This window comes from Canis lupus, chromosome 10, assembly GCF_048164855.1.
Source record: "Canis lupus baileyi chromosome 10, mCanLup2.hap1, whole genome shotgun sequence".
Taxonomy (NCBI): Eukaryota; Metazoa; Chordata; class Mammalia; order Carnivora; family Canidae; genus Canis; species Canis lupus.
The window spans coordinates 68,630,102-68,651,935 of record NC_132847.1 but is presented as its reverse complement, the minus strand read 5'-3'; the positions used below and the strand labels follow the sequence as shown (position 1 = coordinate 68,651,935).

Genomic DNA, 21,834 nt, shown 5'->3' with positions numbered 1-21,834 from the left:
GACTTATTTTCTTGAACTGTTCCGTATTTCCTAAATTTCATTTTCTTTACATAGTTTTTTAAATAGAATTTTTTTATGTGTGACAGGAAACAACAAACAAAAATATTAATTCAGTGACTTGTCCTTTTCTTCCTTAACAAAAAACCTTTTATATTCTTAATTACAATAGAGTTCATGAAAATACCCTTTAATTATCAGAGAGGGGATATAAATTATACCTTATTTGGCAATTAAGGAATATTTGTTTTCCAATATTTATATAGAAATATGTAGTATATTTTAGTTGTAGAATTAATATATAGCTTCTTTAATAATTCAAAAGGGACTGCTAGAAATTTTTCATTTCAGAAGTTAATAGGCTTTTCTTAAGATGAATAAGGAATTATGTTGGAACAGTTGCCTGCTTTCTTGTTCCAGCTCAGACCCTACTAGGATGAATTCTTTATTGTTTCTTCCCCAGTTTTTGATTGTCCTAAAAATCTTTTATACTGAACATTGCTGGTAAGAAGAGGACAACAAATTTAGGCCCTAGACCTTGTGTAGTACGTTGTGATAAGTTCCATGTTCTTACTTAAAATTTTCATAAATAAGTTTAAGAATCATAAATACACTTATAAGTAGATGGATATGTGTTGGACATGAAAAAGACTGGATGATGTCTGATTTTGGCCCTTCAGTAAACTAAGTAAAATTCCCATTTAATTAAGATGAAGTTATTTAAAAAAAAAAAAAAAAAAAAAAAAAAAAAAAAAAGATGAAGTTATTTAAATCTGGAGAGGTTAAATAACAGGTCTTAGTATTCAGCTTTCGTTGTGTTTACACATTTATCTTACATCTTTTGGAGATAGTACATGTACTTGGATCTTTATTTTAACTCAGTTGTCACTATTGAGAATAGTATGCTTTGCGTGGTTTTAAAAGAGTCAAGGTGGGCAAGTCTAATGGCTGTCAGATGTATCATGTGCATTATCATGTTTCATGTATTGTATCCTGTACATACTGTCAAATGGTTATGAAGGGCAGCGGACAACATCACACTTTGTCTTTGTCTCTACTATTGGTTCTGAATTTATAATTTATTTATTTGTAGTGTTGTTACGTTAATTGCTTGTCTTTGGATCATAAATCCTGCTTAGAAAATATTTTGTTAGTAATATACTTTAATGAGAGAGTGTCATGTGAATCATTAGGACTACTTGTAGGTGTGATCTTTCCTATGGTACTTAGAGGTAGAGTGTTGAGGGCAGCATGGGGATATTTTCACCAGCATTTCTCTGGGCAGTGACTTTTGTTTTTTTCTCCAACCCTTATAATGAAAATAGATTTCTCTGGATACTTTGGGAAAACCTAAATAATTCCTTTACTGGGGTCTATGTGGAAAAAGTTATTTTTATGTATGAATTTTTAGGTCATATATATACTTTGAGGAAAAATTTTCTATAACAGGAATCATGTATTCCAAAGATGTTTGGCTTTTCCTTTGTGTGACTGTTAGACATTGAGTTTAGTTCTTTGCATTTATGAAGAAGTTTTCAGAAAAATACTCTTCCCGCCATATAGTGAATATTATTTGTAAATGGTATACAAGTTCTTTGTTGAAAAGATGATTAAAAACCAAATAGGAAGAAGTATTGCTATAGCTGTTTTGGTTACCTTGATCATTTTTATCCTCATAGAAAAACTAGTAGAAGTATATAACTAATACACTTGGATGGTGGTTTTAAATTGCATTGTGGATATTTATTCCTTGAAAATAGTGGAATTTTATCTTTTGTGGATTAATTAATGATATTTGATCACTGTCATGTGGCTAACATTACTACTTCATAGAATATTGTTAGTTCCGTTAAAGCATTTAATTGGTTCAGTTGTGACACTTGATTGATGTAGTTTAGCATCATATTTAACATTTGTCAAGTTAATATTTCTTTATTGAAGTATTTGCCAAATAGAAACACTTAGCAAGTAATATAATTATAAACAAATAGTTTGTTTTATAGATATTTCTCATATGCTGTGTTCAGGAAATTTGTTGTTAATAAATACATATTTTTATAAGTAAATTCTAAATGTTTTATGGATAATTTGAAGTGGTTACTGTACACTTGCTAATTGCATACATTTTGTAGTGAAAAAGAATTGTCTAGAAATTTGATTGATGTGGATCAGGGGTTCTTCTTGCATTTTAAATTTGAGATGTCCTTACAGTAGTTTTGAGAGGTGTGAGTGGTGGTTAGTAGAGTTTTGACAGTCAGAAGAAGCCATATTTATAGAGTAAGACACAAGTCCCAAGGAACTTCTTCTATCTCAGCTCTTCCTATATTATTTTTCTTTTTTTCTATATTATTTTTCAAATACCTGATATTAGTACACTGATTACAGATGTTAAAGATGAAATTCAGTTGAAATTCAAGTTTTATTGGCTGACTTTATTCAGCAACTCATGAATTGGGCAGCATCTCATCTAGCAGATAGAAAGGAGCTATGAGAGCAGTGCAAAACGAAAGACTTTTATAGGCAGAATAGGGTGGGGCAAGGAAATTACTAGTAGAGTGAATTGTTTCAGGCAAGTCACCTCTCTTTAGGGAATAGTGGGCGTCTGTCAGGCAGATGACCTCACTAGTGCTGGCCAGGTGATTCCAGATGGACTGGTTTAAGATTCCAATCTTGGGAGAGTTTGAAACTGTAATTGTTAGATATTAAGTCTTGGTTTGGGGATCCCTGGGTGGCGCAGCGGTTTAGCGCCTGCCTTTGGCCCAGGGCACGATCCTGGAGACCCAGGATCGAATCCCACGTCGGGCTCCCGGTGCATGGAGCCTGCTTCTCCCTCTGCCTATGTCTCTGTCTCTGTCTCTCTCTCTCTCTCTCTCTCTCTCTGTGACTATCATAAATAAAAATTAAAAAAAAAAAGATTTAAGTCTTGGTTTGGTGACTTTGGCTTAGTACAGGTAACTTCATTTGGGGCCTGATGTGTCTCTATTTTTTAACACAGATCTCAAAAAAAGTCACTTAAAGGACTTAATACTGACTTAATGTAGGAAGTTCTTCCATTTCCCTAATTTGAACAGTTGAGCCTTTGCACCCGAATGCTCTGTTTAATTCTATGATAAACTTTTTTTTTTTTAAAGATTTTATTTATCTCATTTTATTCATGAGAGAGACAGAGAGACATAGACACAGGCAGAGGGAGAAGCAGGCTCCCTTTGGGGAGCCCAATGCAGGACTCCATCCCAGGACTCTGGGACCACGCCCTGAGCCAAAGGCAGATGCTCAACCTCTGAGCCACCCAGGCGTTCCCAATTCTATCATAAACTTAATTGTATCATAAACAGCTGTTCAGTAAAAGGTGAAGGAGAGCAAATCATTATGCCCCCCATCTTTGAGAAGTTTTTATTTAGGAAAGAACTGTTAAATCCCAACCCCTGAAAGCATCCAATTACAATGCTGATGTTCACCTTTATTTTTGCCTTTTTAATTATTTCTAGGTTTTAGAAGAAACAGAAAAAAGAGGAAAATCAAAAGCCACATGAAATCATTCAGCTGGCAATTTCCCAGTCCCAAATCCTTTATTGAACCCAACTTTTCAAATGTGTTTTCAGTTAACATCAATGATACACTTTGAAGCAAAAGTCTTTTCATAGTTCTTAGCTGTCTTTCAAAAACATGAGCTTTCACTTTTCTTTCTTGTGTTTATTGCAGGCTTTCTTAGAAATGGCTTCTGAGGAAGCTGCTGTTACTATGGTGAATTATTACACTCCTGTTACTCCTCACCTTCGAAGCCAGCCTGTTTTTATTCAGTATTCCAATCACAGAGAACTTAAGACTGACAATCTACCTAATCAAGCTGTAAGTATTTTTTTAAGCTGTAAGTATTATAGGCATTTTAAAAATTAGTTACAAGAACACATGGTATAATACCTTAAAAATAATTTTCTGTTTTTTGGCGGGGGGGGGGATGTGATTTCCATGTTAGGATGCCTTATTAGTAAAGATTGTGTATGTAAAATCTTACCTGAAGGCTTACATTGTGCCATTTAGAAATATGTTTGACGTTATGGAGTTAGTTTTCCCTTGAAACTTTTCATGAGTAAAAGGAAAAAATTATGTTCTTATCTATCTCTTAAAATTTCAGATCTAAAAGGAAATTTTTACAAATACATAAGAAAGACATTAATAATTTGAATGAGGCTTCTATTGTGATGTTAAATAACTGAACCTAACATTTAAGATGTTAATAAGAATTTGTATAGGTACATTCATTAAATGATTTTTGACTCTTCTAGATGAATGTGGAATGTAAAATATCAACATCTCTAACCTCATTTTTTCAGTTTTTATTTTGATAGAATTCATGTTGACTGTTTTTGTGTTTCTCCAGGTTGATGTGTAGTAGCTAAAATAGTAATTTGAAGTTACTTAAGGATAGAAAAAATGATCCACAAAGCAGGAAAGAGGTTTTCTTATTATGTTAAGAGCAAGTTTGGCCCCTTTGCTCTTGCCCTAGGCAAAAGAACTCTTTCAACTCTTTGATTCTGTTGAAAGTCATTATGGTGCAAGCTACTGAATGTAAATTATAGTTTTCCACATTTTTAAAACAATAACTTTTCCTGTGCAAAATCCTTAACTTGTTCTAAGAGACATTAATGGTATATAATAGCTTATATAAACTTAGTAAATGCGATGATAGATATTTAATTTTCTAGATATTAGACTTTTTAAAATGAAAAACTGACTTAGAAATTCTAAATAGCATACACTCTTATAGTAAAACATTCAAACAATCCAGAACAGTAAAAATAATAACAAAAACCACATTGAAAAACAAAACAGTTATCCAGAGATAGCTAATTAACATTTTGCTAATCGTTTGGTGTGTAGCCCTTCTTTCTATTCAGGTGTATTATTGTCTATGTATATAATTTTACATCAGTGGAATCCTAATGTTTTGGAAGCTGTTATTTTTTCTGTATAATATATCATAGATGTTGTTTCGTGGCAGCAAAAGTAGAATAACTTCATAATTTTTAAATGAATGCGTAATACTCCTTTCTATAAAATAGCCATAATCTATCAATGTCTTGTTAATAGACACTGAAGTTGTTTCCAATTTTATTCTTTTACAAATAACATTGTAGCAACATTCTTATATCTTAGCACACTTGCAATGTTTTCTTATTAGTTTACATTTGTGGCCTCAAAATTGCTGAGACTAAGCATATGCATATTTTATATTTTGATATATGATTGCTTTTTTTAAGAATATGTTTTACTTATTAGATTGCCACTGATAATATGTGAGCAAACAGTTTTCTTGTCATCTTTGTTAATATTCTAGGTGAGAAAGTACATTTTACCACTTACTCAATATTTATTTAATAACTTACAGATCAGGATTTTAATCTGATTAAAATTTTATCAGGTTAAATAAAATTAATACAACTTTGTATTAATTGTTAATACAATTTTCCCCCCATTTTTTCCCCCATTTTTCAAACTGTGGTAAAATATATATAACATAAAACTTACATTTTAACCATTGATAAGTGTGGTTCAGCAGCATTAAGTACATTCACATTGTGTAATCCATCACTAGTATCTATATCCAGAATTCCCTCAACTTCTCCAACTGAAACTCTGTACCCTAAATGCCAATTTCTTACTCCCTCACTCCTCTAGCCTCTGGCATTCATTCTGCTTTCTGTCACTGTGAGTTTTGTTTGCTAATACACTTTTAAAACTGTTTTTATACAATAGTCAAGTCTCAAGATTATGTTAGGATTTCTGATTTTGATACCATGCTCGTAAAAAGCTAGCATAGCAATATTTAAAAACTTTTTTCACCTATTTCTTCTCATACTTTTATGTTTTAGCTGTTTTTATTTTAATTTAAATTTTTTGTTTTATTAGAAATATTTTGGAGTTGGAGAGTGAGGATAGGATTTGGTCTTTTTTTTTCTAACTCCCAGTGACCAGTTTCTCCCTTACTGTTTTTATTTATTTTTTAATAACTCATTTATTATCCACTCATGGGAAACTATCCTTTGTCATGTTGTAGTTTTCCATACACCTGCTTTTCCCTACTTATAATATGCATATATACACTTTCTAGACAGACGTTCACATTCTGCTTGCATGGCCCTGATATACCCTCATGGGTGGGCTTCTCACTTGGTATCCACTCTGCATCTAATACAGACTACTTTTTGGATTCCATTCTGTTCCATTCTTGTTTCCATTTCTGTAGGACTAATGTCTCCAGTACTGATATATTGAATAGGGCAAAGCCCTATTCTTTACTCTTTCTTTTCAGCCATTAAATAGTTACTATATTTTTAAAATTTATTTATTCATTTGTTTATTTTTTTAAGTAGGCTATACACTTAGCATGGAACCTAATGCAGGTCTTGAACTCACAGTTCTGAGATCAAAACCTGAGCCAAAATCAAGAGTTGAACATTTAACCAACTGAACCATCCAGGCACCCCCAACTAGTTCCATATATAATAGAACTTTTTTGATAACTCCTCCCCACCCCAGTAACTGAATTGGGTTTTTATAGATTAATTTGAAGATAATTAACATATTTATGTTGCTGTCTGATTCTTTGGAGGAAGAAGTTATATTTTGTTGCCTGTATTTCTTTAGAGTTTTTAATTTTCTTTCTTATAAGTCATGGAAGTTTTCTTGTTAGTTTGATTCCTAAATATGTTAGTATAAGTCTTGAAGAAGAAATAAATAATTTAATAAAACTCTTAAAGAAATGGATTATTCTGAAGGGAAACTGTGAGAAATCCCAGTTGCTTGGCAACCAGAGCCAGCTGAAATGACCTAGTTTATTCTTAGATAGCCTTGATTTCTTCCCAGTGCCCTTTCCATTTTGTTACTTTTGTGCAGTTTTTATGCACTGATGTTTGATAAATATAATTTTTATTTTATTAAAAGTTCTACACCAAAACTGAAGTCAGAATTGAAAGTACCTGTTTGCATATATAAAATATATCAAATGTCTTTTCTTCTGATAGCTCCAGGAAACTGATAAATTACTGTTTCATTATCTTTTGTTCTCTCAATAGCAAGATAACCCAAAACATGCACATAACTTCTTTTCCAGCCTATAGACATACTTGCCAGAGGGTCAGATGAATACCAAATATTTTTATCCTTTTATTTAAACTAAAATTACAGCTAAAAGATTTAGATCATATTTTGAGGGACACCATTTGAGAAATGGTTGTATTAATTATAGTTGTTACGGTATAGACAGTTTTTTTTTTTAACCTTGTGGTTGGACATTTATAAATCTGCAAAGAAATAACCATAGAAGTATTTTCCTTAAAAAGGCTGTACTAAAATATCATCAAACTGCACACTTAAGAATTGTGCATTTTATTGTATGTTCATTTCCATCTCTACTTTATTTTTTTAATCTTTTAAAGATTTTATTTATTTGTAAGAGAGAGCACCTGTGCCATGCACACAGGAGAGCAGGAGCAGAGGGGGGAGGGCAGAGTGAGAAGCAGTCTCCCCATTGAGCCCCAATGTGTGGGGCTCAATCCCAGGATCTAGGGATCCTGACCTGAGCCAAAGGCAGACGCTTAGCCAACTGAGCCACCCAGGTGCCCCTCCATCTCAATTTTAGAACTTTTTCACATTATCCAGGCATATTTAAATTTCATATGAAGTATATTTGGCCTCCCTGACCACGATAAAATATTTGTTGATTTTTCCAATCATGCTACTGCTGTTTCCTTTTTAATAATTATTACAACTATTCCAGAAAGACTGTTTGCAAAATACTTAAAAATTAGGGGCACCACTGAGCAGGGAGCCTGCTTCTCCCTTTCCTTCTGCTGCTGCTCCCCCTGCTTGTACTCCCTCTGTCAAATAATGAAGTCTTTTTTTTTTTTTTTTTTTAGACATTGAAACTGCAGAGTTACTTAAAACTCTGTCTTCTTTCCAGGTATTATTTTCTCAAATTTTTGTTGTCAAAAGCATTTCTTGTATGCCTCCTACCCAGAGACTTTTGTACTCAGTGCTCTGTGAAGTACTAATGCAGAATATATTGAGAACTCTAGAATGATTAAGGCAGTATAAACCACTTATATTTCTCCACTGTGGTATCCCACATGCCAAAGGGGAAGAGTGAAGGAAGAGAAACTACAACAAGAATAGTAATACTGGTAGCAATTAGCAGATATGTAGAATTGTATAATAAAAAGGATTAGTAGAATGATTGATGGCATAATGAAGTTAAGTCAGTGAAGTTAAGTTTATTTTTGGTTATACAGGCTTACTTTTATAAAGATTTAATCATCCTAATCTAAGAGAAAAAAGAACTGTTATTCCACTTAGAACCTCTCTATGGTGCTGTTTTTCCCTAGACAATCTAGAGTTGTGTTCAGTAGGGTAGCTGCTAGCTACATGTAGCTAAGTTTAAATACATTTAAAAAATAAAAAATGTAGGTTACCTGGCTGACTCAGTCCGAAGAGCATGTGACTCTTGATCTCAGGATTGTGAGTTCAAGTTACACATAGGGTGTGGAGATTACTAAAAACAAATAAACCTTAAAAAAAGAAAAATTCGGTGCCTCAGTTGTACATGGCCCCCTTTTTTTTTAAATTTATTTATTTATGATAGTCACAGAGAGAGAGAGAGAGAGAGAGAGGCAGAGACACAGGCAGAGGGAGAAGCAGGCTCCATGCACTGGGAGCCCGATGTGGGATTCGATCCCAGGTCTCCAGGATCGCGCCCTGGGCCAAAGGCAGGCGCCAAACCGCTGCGCCACCCAGGGATCCCGGCCCTTTTTAAGTGCTTATTAGCCACATGTGGCTAGTCATTATCTTATAGGACAGTGTAGATATTGAACATTTCCATCTTCAGAGGAAACTGTTGGGCAGCACTATTTGTTTATCTTCCATGTCTGTAATTACCTCTGTTGTGTGTATATATGTGTGAGAGACAGAGAGTTATAAAGACTACTTTAATATTCTTGGCTGCTAGTTCTAACTTCTGTATCAGTTTTCAAACTTGAAAGCATAGAACCCTTTTTCCAAATAAACTCTTCCTGGGATTCTGGTACAAAATAGATGAGATAAACTGCTGTGTTTGAAACAAGATTAGAGTGCTCAGTATTCCATATACATGACTGTTTTATAAAGAGCATAATTTTGAAAACCAATGGTATAAAAATTTCAAATTATTATTCATATATTGTTCTCAAAGGTGATTCTTTGGAAACTGGATGTTGGGCAGTTTGTATATTACCTGCTATTTAAAAATCTATATGGCCTAAAAATGCTGTTAAAAGGTATAAAAAAAGAGTTGTACAGGGGTATCTGGGTGGCTCAGTTGGTTAAAGTCTCTGCCTTTGGCTCAGGTCATGATCCTGGGGTCCTGAGATTGAGCCCCAAATCAGGCTCCCTGGTCATCAGCAAGGAGTTTGTTTCTCCCTCTCCCCCTGACCCCCCATTCATGTGTATGCACTTTCTCTCTAATAAAGTACAATCTTAAAAAAAGGTATATAAGTATAAAAATGGAAGTTAGGGATCCCTGGGTGGTGCAGCGGTTTGGCGCCTGCCTTTGGCCCAGGGCGCGATCCTGGAGACCCGGGATCGAATCCCACGTCGGGCTCCCGGTGCATGGAGCCTGCTTCTCCCTCTGCCTATGTCTCTGCCTCTCTCTCTCTCTCTCTCTCTCTCTGTGACTATCATAAATAAATAAAAAAATTTTTAAAAAAGGAAGTTAAATAACTGTAAAAGTTATTTTACAGAAAGTAAAAGCTAGCAGTTTTCAGAAAGATACTTATTTTCATGTTATTTATCATAGCATAATGGAAAACTAACTCTATTAGAGGGATGATATAATTAAGTAAAAATTTAAATCATGAAAACAGCACAAGAAATGTTAATTTAAAATAATACACACAGTACTCTGATCTTTAAAATTGGAAGTGAATACAGTATGTAAAAAAGGATTTGTTTTTTGTGGGTTTTTTTTTTTAATTTTTCATTTTGTGGCACAAGCATTTGACTATCACCATTCTTAAACAATGAGTTTAATAGAACAAGAGATTGATGAAAACTTGCTTTTAACTTCATTAAAATGCTTAATTCATTAACCATGCCTTTTCCCCTTTAATTATTCCCTTTTTCACCCACTTCATTTCTTAAATAATTGTTTTAAATTTTGAGATACAAAATTAGAAAAAAGTTGGTAGATATAATGTAAGTTTTTTATTTCTTCTGGCATTTATGAATAGGTTGCTAATCTGGTCTGTCTTCATTGTGTAATACTTTGTGTGCATTTCCTATAGTCAAGGACATTCTCCTATACAACCAAAATATAGGGGTCAAAATTAGGAAATTGGCATTGATATATTATTTCCCTTCAGGCCTCAGTCCCCAGTCAAGTTTTGCCCATCATCTCAATAATGTTTGTTAGAGCAAAACAAACATTTAGAATCCCATGTTCTGTTTAGAAGTCCTGTCTTTTAGTATTCTTTACTCTGAAACAGTTCTTCAGTTTCTCTTTGACTTTTGTGACCTTGATATGATACTTTTGATAACTATGGGCAGCCTGTCTTCTAAGACTTCCCTCAGTTTGAGTTCATCTGGTATTTCCTTGTGATTGCATTTAGTGTATATAGCATTGATAGGAACGTAATAGAAGTAATGTTCTTTTTTTCTCATTGCATCCTATCAGGTGGCACATAGTATCAATTTGTTCCATTACTGATGTGCTCTTGGATTCCATGATTAGGGTCATGTTTGGCTTCTTCACTGTAAAATTATAACTTACAAAGGGGGAAAGAGGAATATTTTGGGAGAAGGTTCTTTAAGGCAGTGTAAATATGTTACTCCTTGTCAACTGTCAATTTGTATCAGTATAGACTTAAGGTTTCTTATTTTGTTTGATGGATTATTACTTGTTAACAATCACTATTTTGATTCTCAAACTGTCCTGTATTTGGCCATTGGGAGCCCCTTCAGGCTGTCTTCTATGTCCTTTTGGCATGTTTTCATAATTCTTTGAATACATCTTTGCATTCTGATAAAAAAGAAAACTACAGAAACAAAAAAGTTTACATACTCATTTTGTGCTTTCTTTGCTCCAGCTCTAGAACTAATTATTTTTTAGGGTACTCTAGTTCCTTTTAGTGGAGCATGCTATTTAGAAACTTGTCTGCTAAATGATATCTTGCCATTTGCAACAACTTGGATGGATCTAGAGGATATTATGCTAAGTGAAATAAGTCAGAGAAAGACAAATATATTATTTACTTACATGGGGACTGTTAAAAAATAAAACATGAAAAACAAAAAACAAACTCTTAAATACAAAAAACAAACTGCTGGTTACCCCAGCGGGAGGTAGATAAGGGAATTGGTAAAATAAGTGAAGGGGGTTAAGAAGTACAAACTCCCAGTTATAAAATAAATAAGTCATGTAGATGAAAAGTACAGCATAGGGAATATAGTCAATAATACTGTACTAGTGTTGTATGGTGACAGATGGTGACTACACTTGTGGTAAGCCATCTGAAATTAATACAATATTTTGTATGTCGGCTAGACTTGAACAACAACAAAAATAACAAGAATAAAAAGAGTAGACCTTTCCAGGAGTCTTACAGAAGCAGGGTTCAGAATTGTTTCTGAGACATTTTCAGATTTCGTCAAGCAGATTGTGTTCAAGTGCACTGTTCACACTCTTCTGTGTGACTCCAGAGAAATCATGTAGCCTGAGACTGTTTTCTCATCTAAATAATGGGAATAATAATAGTATATACCTTGGGGCACTTGGGTGGCTTAGTTGGTTAAGTTCCTGACTTGGGTTCATGTCATCATGTTGGGGTCCTGGGATCAAGCCCCATGTTGGGCTCCCTGCTCAAGAGGAAGTCTGCTTCTCCCTCTACCCCTGATCCTGCACACACACACTCACTCTCTCTCTCTCTCTCTCTCTCTCAAATTAAATCTTTAAAAAAAAGTTCATATCTTACAGGTTGTGAGAACTGGAGAGATATTTGTATAGATAGTGCTTGGAATGGTGCCTGCACATAGTGCTCTGTAAATGTTTAAGTATCTTTTTGCTAAAGAAAAGAAAAGAAGCTTGTCTGCCTACCCCTGCTTGGGCTCTTACAGCCCATGCTGGGCTTCCCTGCTATTAATTTACCTCTTTACCCCCATTCAGGCCCTCATGGACCTGCTCTTCACTCTGCTTGGACTGTCTTCACTATATTAGTCCACACCATGTATACCCTTTCCGGACTCTCTGTAGGCTCTGACACTCCTACTCAGGCTGTTCTCCTCTGGTTGTCTTTCTTATCTACCTCATATTCCTCAGGTTCTGATGTCTAGCAATGAGGCACCCCCACACATAGATACCTTTTATACCTTGTTTGGGCTCAGATTCCTCTTGCCAGGCAGCCCTACCACATAGATGTTCTCCTAATATTGCTCAGGCTCTGATGCTTATGGCAGGATGTCTTTCTATAGGGATACATTCCTAACCCCCTCTGAACCACCATAGCTCCTCTCTTCCATATTTGCATCTATCATATGCCACCCAAAGGTTTTAGAACTCAGTTGTTCAGGGAGGTAAAAAAGAAGAGGGATTCGAGTGGTTTTTAAGTCATCTTTAATGTTACTTTTACATTTTTTTTCTTACTGTCATTTAAAAATTAAGAAATAAAGTGGCTCCTGGGTGACTCAGTCTGTTGAGCATCTGGCTGTTGATTTTGGTTTTGGTCATGATATCAGGGTCATGGGATCAAGCCCCATATTGGCTTTGTGCTCATTGTGGAGTCTTGCTGGGATTCTTTCTCTCCCTCTCCCTCTGGCCCCCGCCCCTTATTCCTGGGTACACTTTCTCTTCCTTTCAAATAATTAAATCTTTTTTAAAAAATTAGGAAATAAAAATCATGTCTAAATATTCCCCTTTTTGGCCATGCGTTTTTTCATTTTTTCAAATAAATTTAAGCACCTTTCTTAAATATTATGTTATTGTTATAAGAAAGCAAGTATTCTGAATCTTAACTGATTACAGATTTAGGATATGTACATCTAGAGAAAGTAGGTATGAATATTTTTATTTAACTATATTACTTCATAGTACTTTGCATCAATTGATTTTTAGGAATCATAGAATGCTGTGGTTTAACCAAAAGTTCTTATTTTGGATTGTTTTATAGAGAGCCCAAGCTGCACTGCAGGCTGTCAGTGCTGTCCAGTCGGGAAGTCTGGCCCTTCCTGGAGCTCCTACCAATGAAGGCACAATCCTACCTGGGCAGAGCCCTGTGCTCCGAATAATTATTGAAAACCTCTTTTACCCTGTTACTCTGGAAGTTCTTCATCAGGTAAAGTGGAACAACACTCTTAAGAAAAGAGGCAAATGTGACCTCCATAACTTTTAATGTTTTATTATCTTTAGGGTTTTTTTGGTTGTTGATTTTGGTTGGTATATTTATTTAAATAATAATTTTTTAAAAAGCCCTCAACATCCTGTTCTATGTAAAAAATAGTATCAATTAGAGATAATTTTTTGATAGCTTCCTTTTTCTAACTTGATTTAAAGGTGTATATAAGAAATTATTTTTTTAAATACCTAAAAATGAAAATGAACAAAGCATAGAATCCTATAAAAAGCTCTGATAATAGTCATTCCTGGAAAGCAAAATCAATATAGAAAACAATTCATTCCTATTCACTCCTTCTTACATTTGAGTATTCATTTAAAAAACTTTCAAAGAAAGGTATACTCTGGATATGTAAAATGGAAATATCATATTAAATACTGACTGATGGGCAATATAGTTTTCATAGACTATCCGGTAAAATGTCCAAACTGTTGTGATACAAGGCACTCCACCAAATCATGGCCTACAATGGCCTACATCAAATTTAAGAACTGGAAACTCTTAGTTACATAATTTTGTAGTGAATAAAATAGACTCCAATAGTTGATTAACTGAATATTATAGAGAGTAATTGAAGAGCCTTTTAGAACTCATGCCTCCTAATATGAAGTGCATTGTTTTGTATGCTCATTATATTTTAAACTAGTATTCCATCTATACATATCTTCAAAATGTACAGTTAACTTGGTAATCTGAATGCATGAACATTTGCATCTAGCCCAGAAACTTGTTAGTTTTTGTCCTCTTTTGCTACTTACTGATTCCATTTCATTATACTTGTCAACCCATATATTGAAATGTTAAAACACTAGAATATATGGTTATTTTCATATTTATATCTCATATATATTGCATAGCATGATACCAAGTCAGTCCAGAGTCATTTTTTTAGTTTTTAAGATTTTAATTTATTTCTTCATGAGAGACACACAGAGGCAGAGACATAGGCAGAGGGAAAAGCAGGCTCCCTATGGGGAGCCTGATGTGGGGCTCAGTCTCCCCAGGATCAGTCCTTGAGCGAAAGTCAGACGCTTAACCCCTGAACCACCACCCAGGCATCCCCAGTTCTGAGTCATTTACCTGTTTTCCAAACCTATGGATTTGTACTACTAAGAGTCATAGGAGGTGTATATGTACACATGTATTTAAGAATTGAAGTGCATTCCATCCTAGTCTCATATTTTATAAATAAGGAAACCGGGGTTCTTAAAATTTAAGTTACTTTCCCACAGTCATTTTCCTAATTGTCACTAAAGCTCAGATATATTTCCCAATATACTTCCTGTACCATGCATGTAAATATCAAAATATACCATTTATTAGGTCTTCTGTATTCCCTTTAATAGCATCTTGCAAGCCATCTTCTGAATATATGGTTTTGTGAAGTGTGTCTTAGGGAGGGCTGTAACAGTGTTATCCATAGCTACCCTCATTCCTTTAAAGGGTTCAGCAATTGCTTAAGTGATTGGCTTCTTTGTTCTGGTGGATTTTCTTCTGTTTATTTCTGAGTGTCATTAATACTTTGTGATCCATCAGTAGTGTTTGTTTGCTTTTATAGCCTTAACATTGAAGCTACTGCTACCTTAATGCTGTTTTACAAAAGGTGTTCTTACACCTATGTCTCAACATGGACATCAAACAGCCTTGAGCTTAGCTACCCATCATGTGGTCCTATCCCATCATTCCAGTTACTGTTTCCCTGAGAGCAGTAACAAACCTTGTTCCTCTACCAAAAGATGATGGGAGTCCTTCAGGGTGAAGAGGAGTGATTCTGAGAGTCCTCAGTAGTAACCATTGGGGTAGGATTCTCAGCCTTTGAGTTATTGTACTCTCTTGTTAAATTCTCCTTCCTATTGCTGGTGGAATAAAATCGAAGTCCTTACCTTCAGGTTCCAACATGCAGACCTCTCCCCATTACTTTAACCTCACTTCCTAATACTCTTCTGCTTATTTAGCCCCTGGCTTTTCTGGCCCTTTGACCATCCCCATCCCCACATTAATTCCTGTCTTAGGCTATTTCTATCTTCTATTTCTTAGGCCTTGAACACTCTTCACTGAGACAATCACTTAGTTGAATCTGCATCATTCAATTTTCAGGTCAAATTTACTTCCTCAGTCTTCCTCTAATTACATTAACTAAGCCCTCTTCTCTGGCACTCTATCATTAGCCAACTAAAGTATAGTATAGCATAATTAAGGATACAAGATCTGGAGCTGGTTTGAATCCTGGCTCTATCACTTAACTATCTCTATAGTCTTGGGCAAGTAACCTGCCCTCTCTGTATATTTTTCTTATTTATATAATGGGGCTGAAGATGGTGTCTGTTTTATACCTTTATTGTGAAGATTACATGAATATGCCTCCTAATATGAAGTGCAGTGGGGGCATTTAAGGCCCCCAGAAGAGTGTACATATTAAGGTATATATTTGAAAGGTACATATTAAGTGCTCAAGAAATGTTAGCTGTAATTATCAGATACTAGTAAATTGCATTGTAAGAAGCTGATCTTTGCTCTTATTGTCTTGTGGGTAAAATATATTTTCATAAGTAATAGCATAAAATGTGACGAATATTGTGATGGAGAAATACATGGAAGTGTGCGTTTCATTTCTCCTGTTATTAATTAGCAGATTATTTTATACTATTTGCTGAAGAGTTGGCATTAGCTAAACTGTTCTGTAACATCTATTAAAGCTAGTGTTTTTTTCCTTTAGCTCATCTCATGGTAAGGGGATCGAGTGACTGAGATGGGAGCAGTGATATTTCAGATGAAGAAAGTTCAGGGAGCTTTTCTGTCTGCCTGTCTGTCTGTCACCGAAACACAACGTGTCAGCTCAGGGAGCTTTTCAATATGATGACATTTGAGCAGAGACTTGAAGTATATGAGGGTATAAGTTATGTGTACATATGGTAAAATAATGATCTAGTCAGAACAGCAAGTACAAAGTCCCTAAAGTGGAAATATGCTTAATGTGTTGAGGTATCGGAAATGAGGCTATGTTATTGCAGTGTAAAAAGTCAGAAAGCCATAATAATGATAGAGTCAGAAAAGGAGTTAGGATTTAGCTGATGGGAAGCCATTAGAGGATTTTGAGTGGAGGAGGAAAATGATAGATTTGTTTCAGTGGAATCACTCTTGTTGCTATGTTGAGAATAAACTGTAGGCAAAAGTAGAGGATGTTGGCATAGTCCAGATGAGAGATGGTGGTGACCCACTTGAAGACATGGTCACATTAGTGATGATTATGGATGTATTTGGAATGATTTGCTGATAGGTTGAGTAGATATGGATTATGAAGAAAAAGAAGAGTGATCAAGAATGGCTTCCAGGATTTGGGTGTGAGCCTCTGGTAAAATACAGTGATTTTGTACTAAGTAAAGACTGAATGAAGGGAAAAAAAGGGACAGGGGTGAGAGGTAGTGTTTTGTTCATGTTAAGTTTCCTATTAGGCGTCTAAGTGGTAGATGTTGAATAGATAGTTGGGAAATAAGTCTAGACTGGGCATAAGAATTCAGGGCTGGAGATTTGGTTAGTATCAGCGTATGAGTGGGTGGTAATTTAAGCCATTGGATTGGATGACATCACCTAGAGAGTATTTTTAGATAAAGAAGGCATTGATCAGCTAATCTATCATGTAAATTCAACCCTGCATACTAAAAAATTTCTTCATGCACTGAAATAGTTCAAAACAATGTTCTTGGGATGCCTAGGTGGCTCAGTGGTTGAGCATCTGCCTTCCGCTCAGGGCGTGATCTCGAGGCCCCGGGATTGAATCCCTGCAAGGAGCCTGCTTCTCCTTCTGCCTGTGTCTCTGCTTCTCTCTGTGTGTCTCTTGTGAATAAATAAAATCTTTAAAACAAAGCCAAAAAAAACAATGTTCTCATGTAATCCATTACTTCTACTGTTATTTATGGGCCTCTTTAATGAATGTCCAGTAGATGAATGTCTTTGGAAAAAAGGACTGATCTTTTTGAATTGCAGAGCAAAGAAAAAGAGCTTGCAAAAAGCAATTATTATGGTATTAAAGGAGTCAGTGCTAGTAATATAAAATTCTGGTTCTTAAGTCATTGTTTTGTTGCGCACAAAAAAATATTGCAAAGAAATTATGGCCAGTACACTTTTTACAGGTGACTACAAATGAACTTTTTAGTTTCTGGTAAGTGCTACATTTACAAAAATCACTATGAAGATTAATTTTACCTGACTTTGATCTTTAGTATTTTCTTCATCCCATTTTCAAGTCTGAAAAAATTAAAATACACAGGAGACATCAAGAATTGAGTCTATGTGTTTATGTTCATGACAGCAAAATAAATATATATTAAGGAAATATTTGAATCAAAGAGTTAAATTATTGTAATCAGTATTAATAAATCCATATATATTAAATTTTCCTGAATGTTAATCTTATGAGACCAAATTTGTTTAAAATTTATTATTTTGGTAATTATGAAAAGATCTTAAAAATCACATTTGAGGCATTAGCTTGGATTCCCTGATGTTGGTCCACACTTAATTTATTCAAAAGTATCAGGTTGATCTTTATAGTTCCTCTCAGTAAATACAGTCCAGAAGACTCTAGATAACTATCCATGCTTAGCCAGTTCAGTCCATTTATATTCTGTTAGCATATTCAGTTAAAAAATCACACAGCCAAACCACAGCAGTCAGTAAGGATGTATAGCTTGGTGGTGTTCAAGTTAAATGAGAGAAAGAATGTAAACATTAACAACATCTGAAAGTTAAGTGAAAATTAACTAGGTTCTATGTATAATTTAGTGTAAAATTCCAAATTTGAGAATAAATTTTATGTTCTATTTCATTAATGAACTATTTTACATAAAAAGTTTATTATTTTTGAAAAACTGCATGTTGCCATAATTCTTCAATCAAATCTTCGTATAATTCTTTATCAGTTAATAATAAACATTTACTGTGTACCTACTTCTTTGCAAGAATTGTACTCAGTGATGTAGTAATGATTAAGGTAAGGTAGTCACCTTCGAGGAGCCTTCAGTCTAATTAAAGGAGACAGATATGTAAATAAATGTATAGTACAATGTAAGTAAAACAAATATTTATAAATGAAACCAAGAAGAGGGTAATACTCAGAAAAGAGAATTAATTCTGTTGATATTTGGGAGAGGCAGAGAATTTTCTGGTGGCTTACTTCCTGAGCTGAGTTTTAGAAAAGATAAAATACACTAGGTATTAGACACAGAGTTCTAAGAAAAGGCTTAGAAGTCTGACACCACTTGTTGTATTTAGAGAACTATAGACAACTGCACATTGTTGGTATAAATAGTCTGTTATAAAAAGTATCAGGATATGTGGTCAGAGAGATACACCAGGGCAAAATTATATGTGATATAATGTTGTACTTTAGAATACTGTGTGTGGGTGCAGTAAAAAGTCTATTACTTCTCCTTTAGCCAACACTCAGTTGATGCACTTAAAATATTTAGATCGGGGTAGTGTGTGTGTGACCACAGTATCACCAAAGGTAGAAATGAAGAAAATATAAGACCTTTGCTCAAGAATGCTTATATCTTAAAGAAAGATACAACATAAAATCTATATTCTTTGACAGCTGAGAATATGGTAAATTTGTTATTCTTTTTTGAAGATTTTACTATTTGAGAGAGAGGAATAGAGAGATAGCATGAGTTCGGATGGGGTAGACAGTGGAGAGAAGCAGACTCCACTATGCAGGGAGCCCAACACAAGGTTCGATCCCAGAACATTGAGATCATGACATGAGCCAAAAGCAGATGCTTAACTGACTGAGCCACTCAGGCACCCCACTTTGGTATTCTTTTATAAATTCTAAGAATGTTATCTAGGACACACAAGTGTACTGAGGAAATGCTTGTGACAGAACCAAAAGTTTCATTAAAAGTACAAAAACAAATTCCTTATGTTTTTCAAAATAGTTAAATGAGAGATTAAGATCCCAAAGTTTTAAGTATGACCATAATTAAATTAGCTACATTTTAAAGGAATTTCAATAAAGAACGCTCAGACTATCTAATTTTAAGTAATAATATTTTTTGGTCAGTCCTTCTAAGACAGACTGGTTCCACAAATCTTGTTGAATGGTGTTATCTCCTCCAAGAAGTGTGACTCTGAGCTGAGTATATGTTAAAGAAGAATATTCTGCCAAAAATGAGTATTTGGACTTTAGGATAGTTTATTTTGAGGGGTTTAATATAAATATATAAATTTTACCATTTTAACCATTTTAACCGTATGGTTTAGTGACATTAAGTACACATTGTTTTGCAGTTATCCCCAAATATATCTCTGAAAATATCTCTGAAACTTTTTTTGTCTTCCTAAACTGAAACCCATTAAACAATAATGCCCCCTTCCCCTTTTGTCTCATCCTGTCTCATCCCCTGGTAACCACCATTCTACTCACTGTCTCTGTGAATTTGACTACTCTAGGTTACTCTTAAAGTTGGAATTGTGCATAATTTTTTATTTTGTGACTGGCTTATTTCACTTAAATGTGTTCAAGGTTCATCCATGTTGTAGCATGTGTCAGAATGTCCTTCCTTTTAAAGGCTGAATAATATTCCATTGTATATATTTACCACATTTTTGTGGATGGACATTTAAGTTGCTTCCATCTTTTACAAATAAGCCTTTTGTGAATGCGGATGTACAAATAGCTCTCTGAGTCACTGCTTTCAGTTCTTTTGGGTTTATACTCAGAAATGGAATTGTTGGATCATATGGTAATTTTATTTTTAATTTCTTTGAAGAACCACCATAGTGTTTTCCATAGCAGCTATACCATTTTGCATTCCCACCAACTGTGCACAAAGGTTCTATTTTCTCCACATCCTCCCCAACACTTGATATTTCTCATCGCTTTTCCTTTTATTTTTATTCATAATACTTTTTTATGATGAGACATCATGTCTTTTACTACTGATGTTTTTTTGTGTTTTTCATAATAGCTGTCCTAATGAGTATGAAGTAGTATCTCATTGAGTTTTTGATTAGTGATGTTGAATATCTTTTCATGTGTTTATTGGCTATTTTATTGTTTTCTTTGGAGGAATATCTATTTGTTTTTTACTGATTATTAAATTGGATTTTTGTTGTTGAATTATAAGAATTCTTTATACATTCTGGATTTTAATCCTTTATGGAGTATATGATTTGCAAATATAATTTCCCATTTTGTGGGTTGCTGTTTTGCTCTGTTGATAGTGTCTTTTGAGCACAAAAGTTTTACATTTTGATGTAGTAGAATTTACCGTTTTTTTCTTTCTGTTGCCTATGCTTTAGGGTAATTACTATTTTAAAAAAAATTTTTTTTAAAGATTGATCTATATATATCATATATGAGAGAGAATCCCAAGCAGAGTACCCACTGAGTGCAGAGCCCTGTGAGGAACTCAGTCTCACAGCCTTGAGATGATGACCTACACCAAAGTCAAGAGTTTGGATGCTTAACTGACTCAGCCATCCAGGCACCCCTAGGTTATTTATTATTGATTATTCTTTGTGATAATGAAAAGGGAGGACCATTTGGCTATTAAGGACAGTCATATATAGTATGTGATAATAGCAAGTTCTTACCAGTATAGAGAATACTTATTTTTTTACTTTTAGAAGCAGAAGGATAGGTTTCTGGCTATTAAGATACAAATTTAAGACGGGATGTCAGAGGAAAACAAAATGCACTATAGTAACCTTGGCCAGGAACCTTTGTGGTGGTGGAATAGAGCAAGTTTTTTTAAGATCATTGGTAACCAGGGATCTATCAGAATATTTTCCTCACACTGTTTATTCACTCTTCTCCAAAGACTTCAGAAAGGCCTTCAACCATTCTTGCACCTTCCCAGCTTACGTGCCAATCCACTCTCATCCCTTTTCCTTTTATTTTTATTCCTAACACTTTTTTGTGATGAAACATCCTGTTATTTATGGTCTATCCTTCCTCAGGGCAGAGAGACTCTTGTTATTCACTGCTGATTTCCCAGAGCTTAGGACAGCCCTTTGTGAATATTGAATGAATTAATAGAACAGCCTCTAGAAGAAAATTTTGTAGTTTCTCTGCCTATAAAAATCTCAAGAAGTAGATGCTGATTCTCAAAGTGAAATAGTTGATTCATAGGACTATCCCACTTCCATTCAAATGCTTTATAACACCATCATCTCATAACACTAATTAATTCCTATTGTAGTGTCATGTTTTTACTATTGTGCCATTTATGACATAATATAAAATGGGTTAAATATTTGAGTGCCTATTGCATAAATAGTTGTCAGGCACTATTTTAAGCCCTGCATGAGTGTTGAAGCATTAACATGTTGGGCTTGATTTAAGTCATTTTGTACCAATAGTTTTAATAGAGGAAATGATTTTCATTTAAAAATGGAATTTACTTCAATTAAAACA

The 21,834-nt window shown here is 34.4% G+C and overlaps 1 protein-coding gene and 1 long non-coding RNA gene across 16 annotated transcripts in view; one reads left to right on the top strand and one right to left on the bottom strand.

The window, feature by feature from the left end:
• PTBP3 (polypyrimidine tract binding protein 3) overlaps positions 1-21,834 on the top strand; it is a 152,220-nt gene that overhangs the window by 90,431 nt on the left and 39,955 nt on the right. For all 14 annotated transcript variants that reach the window (XM_072842355.1, XM_072842352.1, XM_072842354.1 and 11 more), the window contains 2 exons: positions 3,700-3,846; positions 13,191-13,355. In XM_072842355.1, the coding sequence (XP_072698456.1) occupies positions 3,700-3,846; positions 13,191-13,355 (312 nt within the window). The remainder of the gene's footprint in view (positions 1-3,699; positions 3,847-13,190; positions 13,356-21,834) is intronic.
• Positions 1-21,834, bottom strand: part of LOC140641883 (uncharacterized) — an 86,103-nt gene that overhangs the window by 54,895 nt on the left and 9,374 nt on the right. For both annotated transcript variants that reach the window (XR_012038487.1, XR_012038486.1), the window contains exons 2-3: positions 18,364-18,436; positions 17,619-17,660 (exon numbers count right to left, since the gene is read on the bottom strand). This is a non-coding gene — a long non-coding RNA (uncharacterized lncRNA). The remainder of the gene's footprint in view (positions 1-17,618; positions 17,661-18,363; positions 18,437-21,834) is intronic.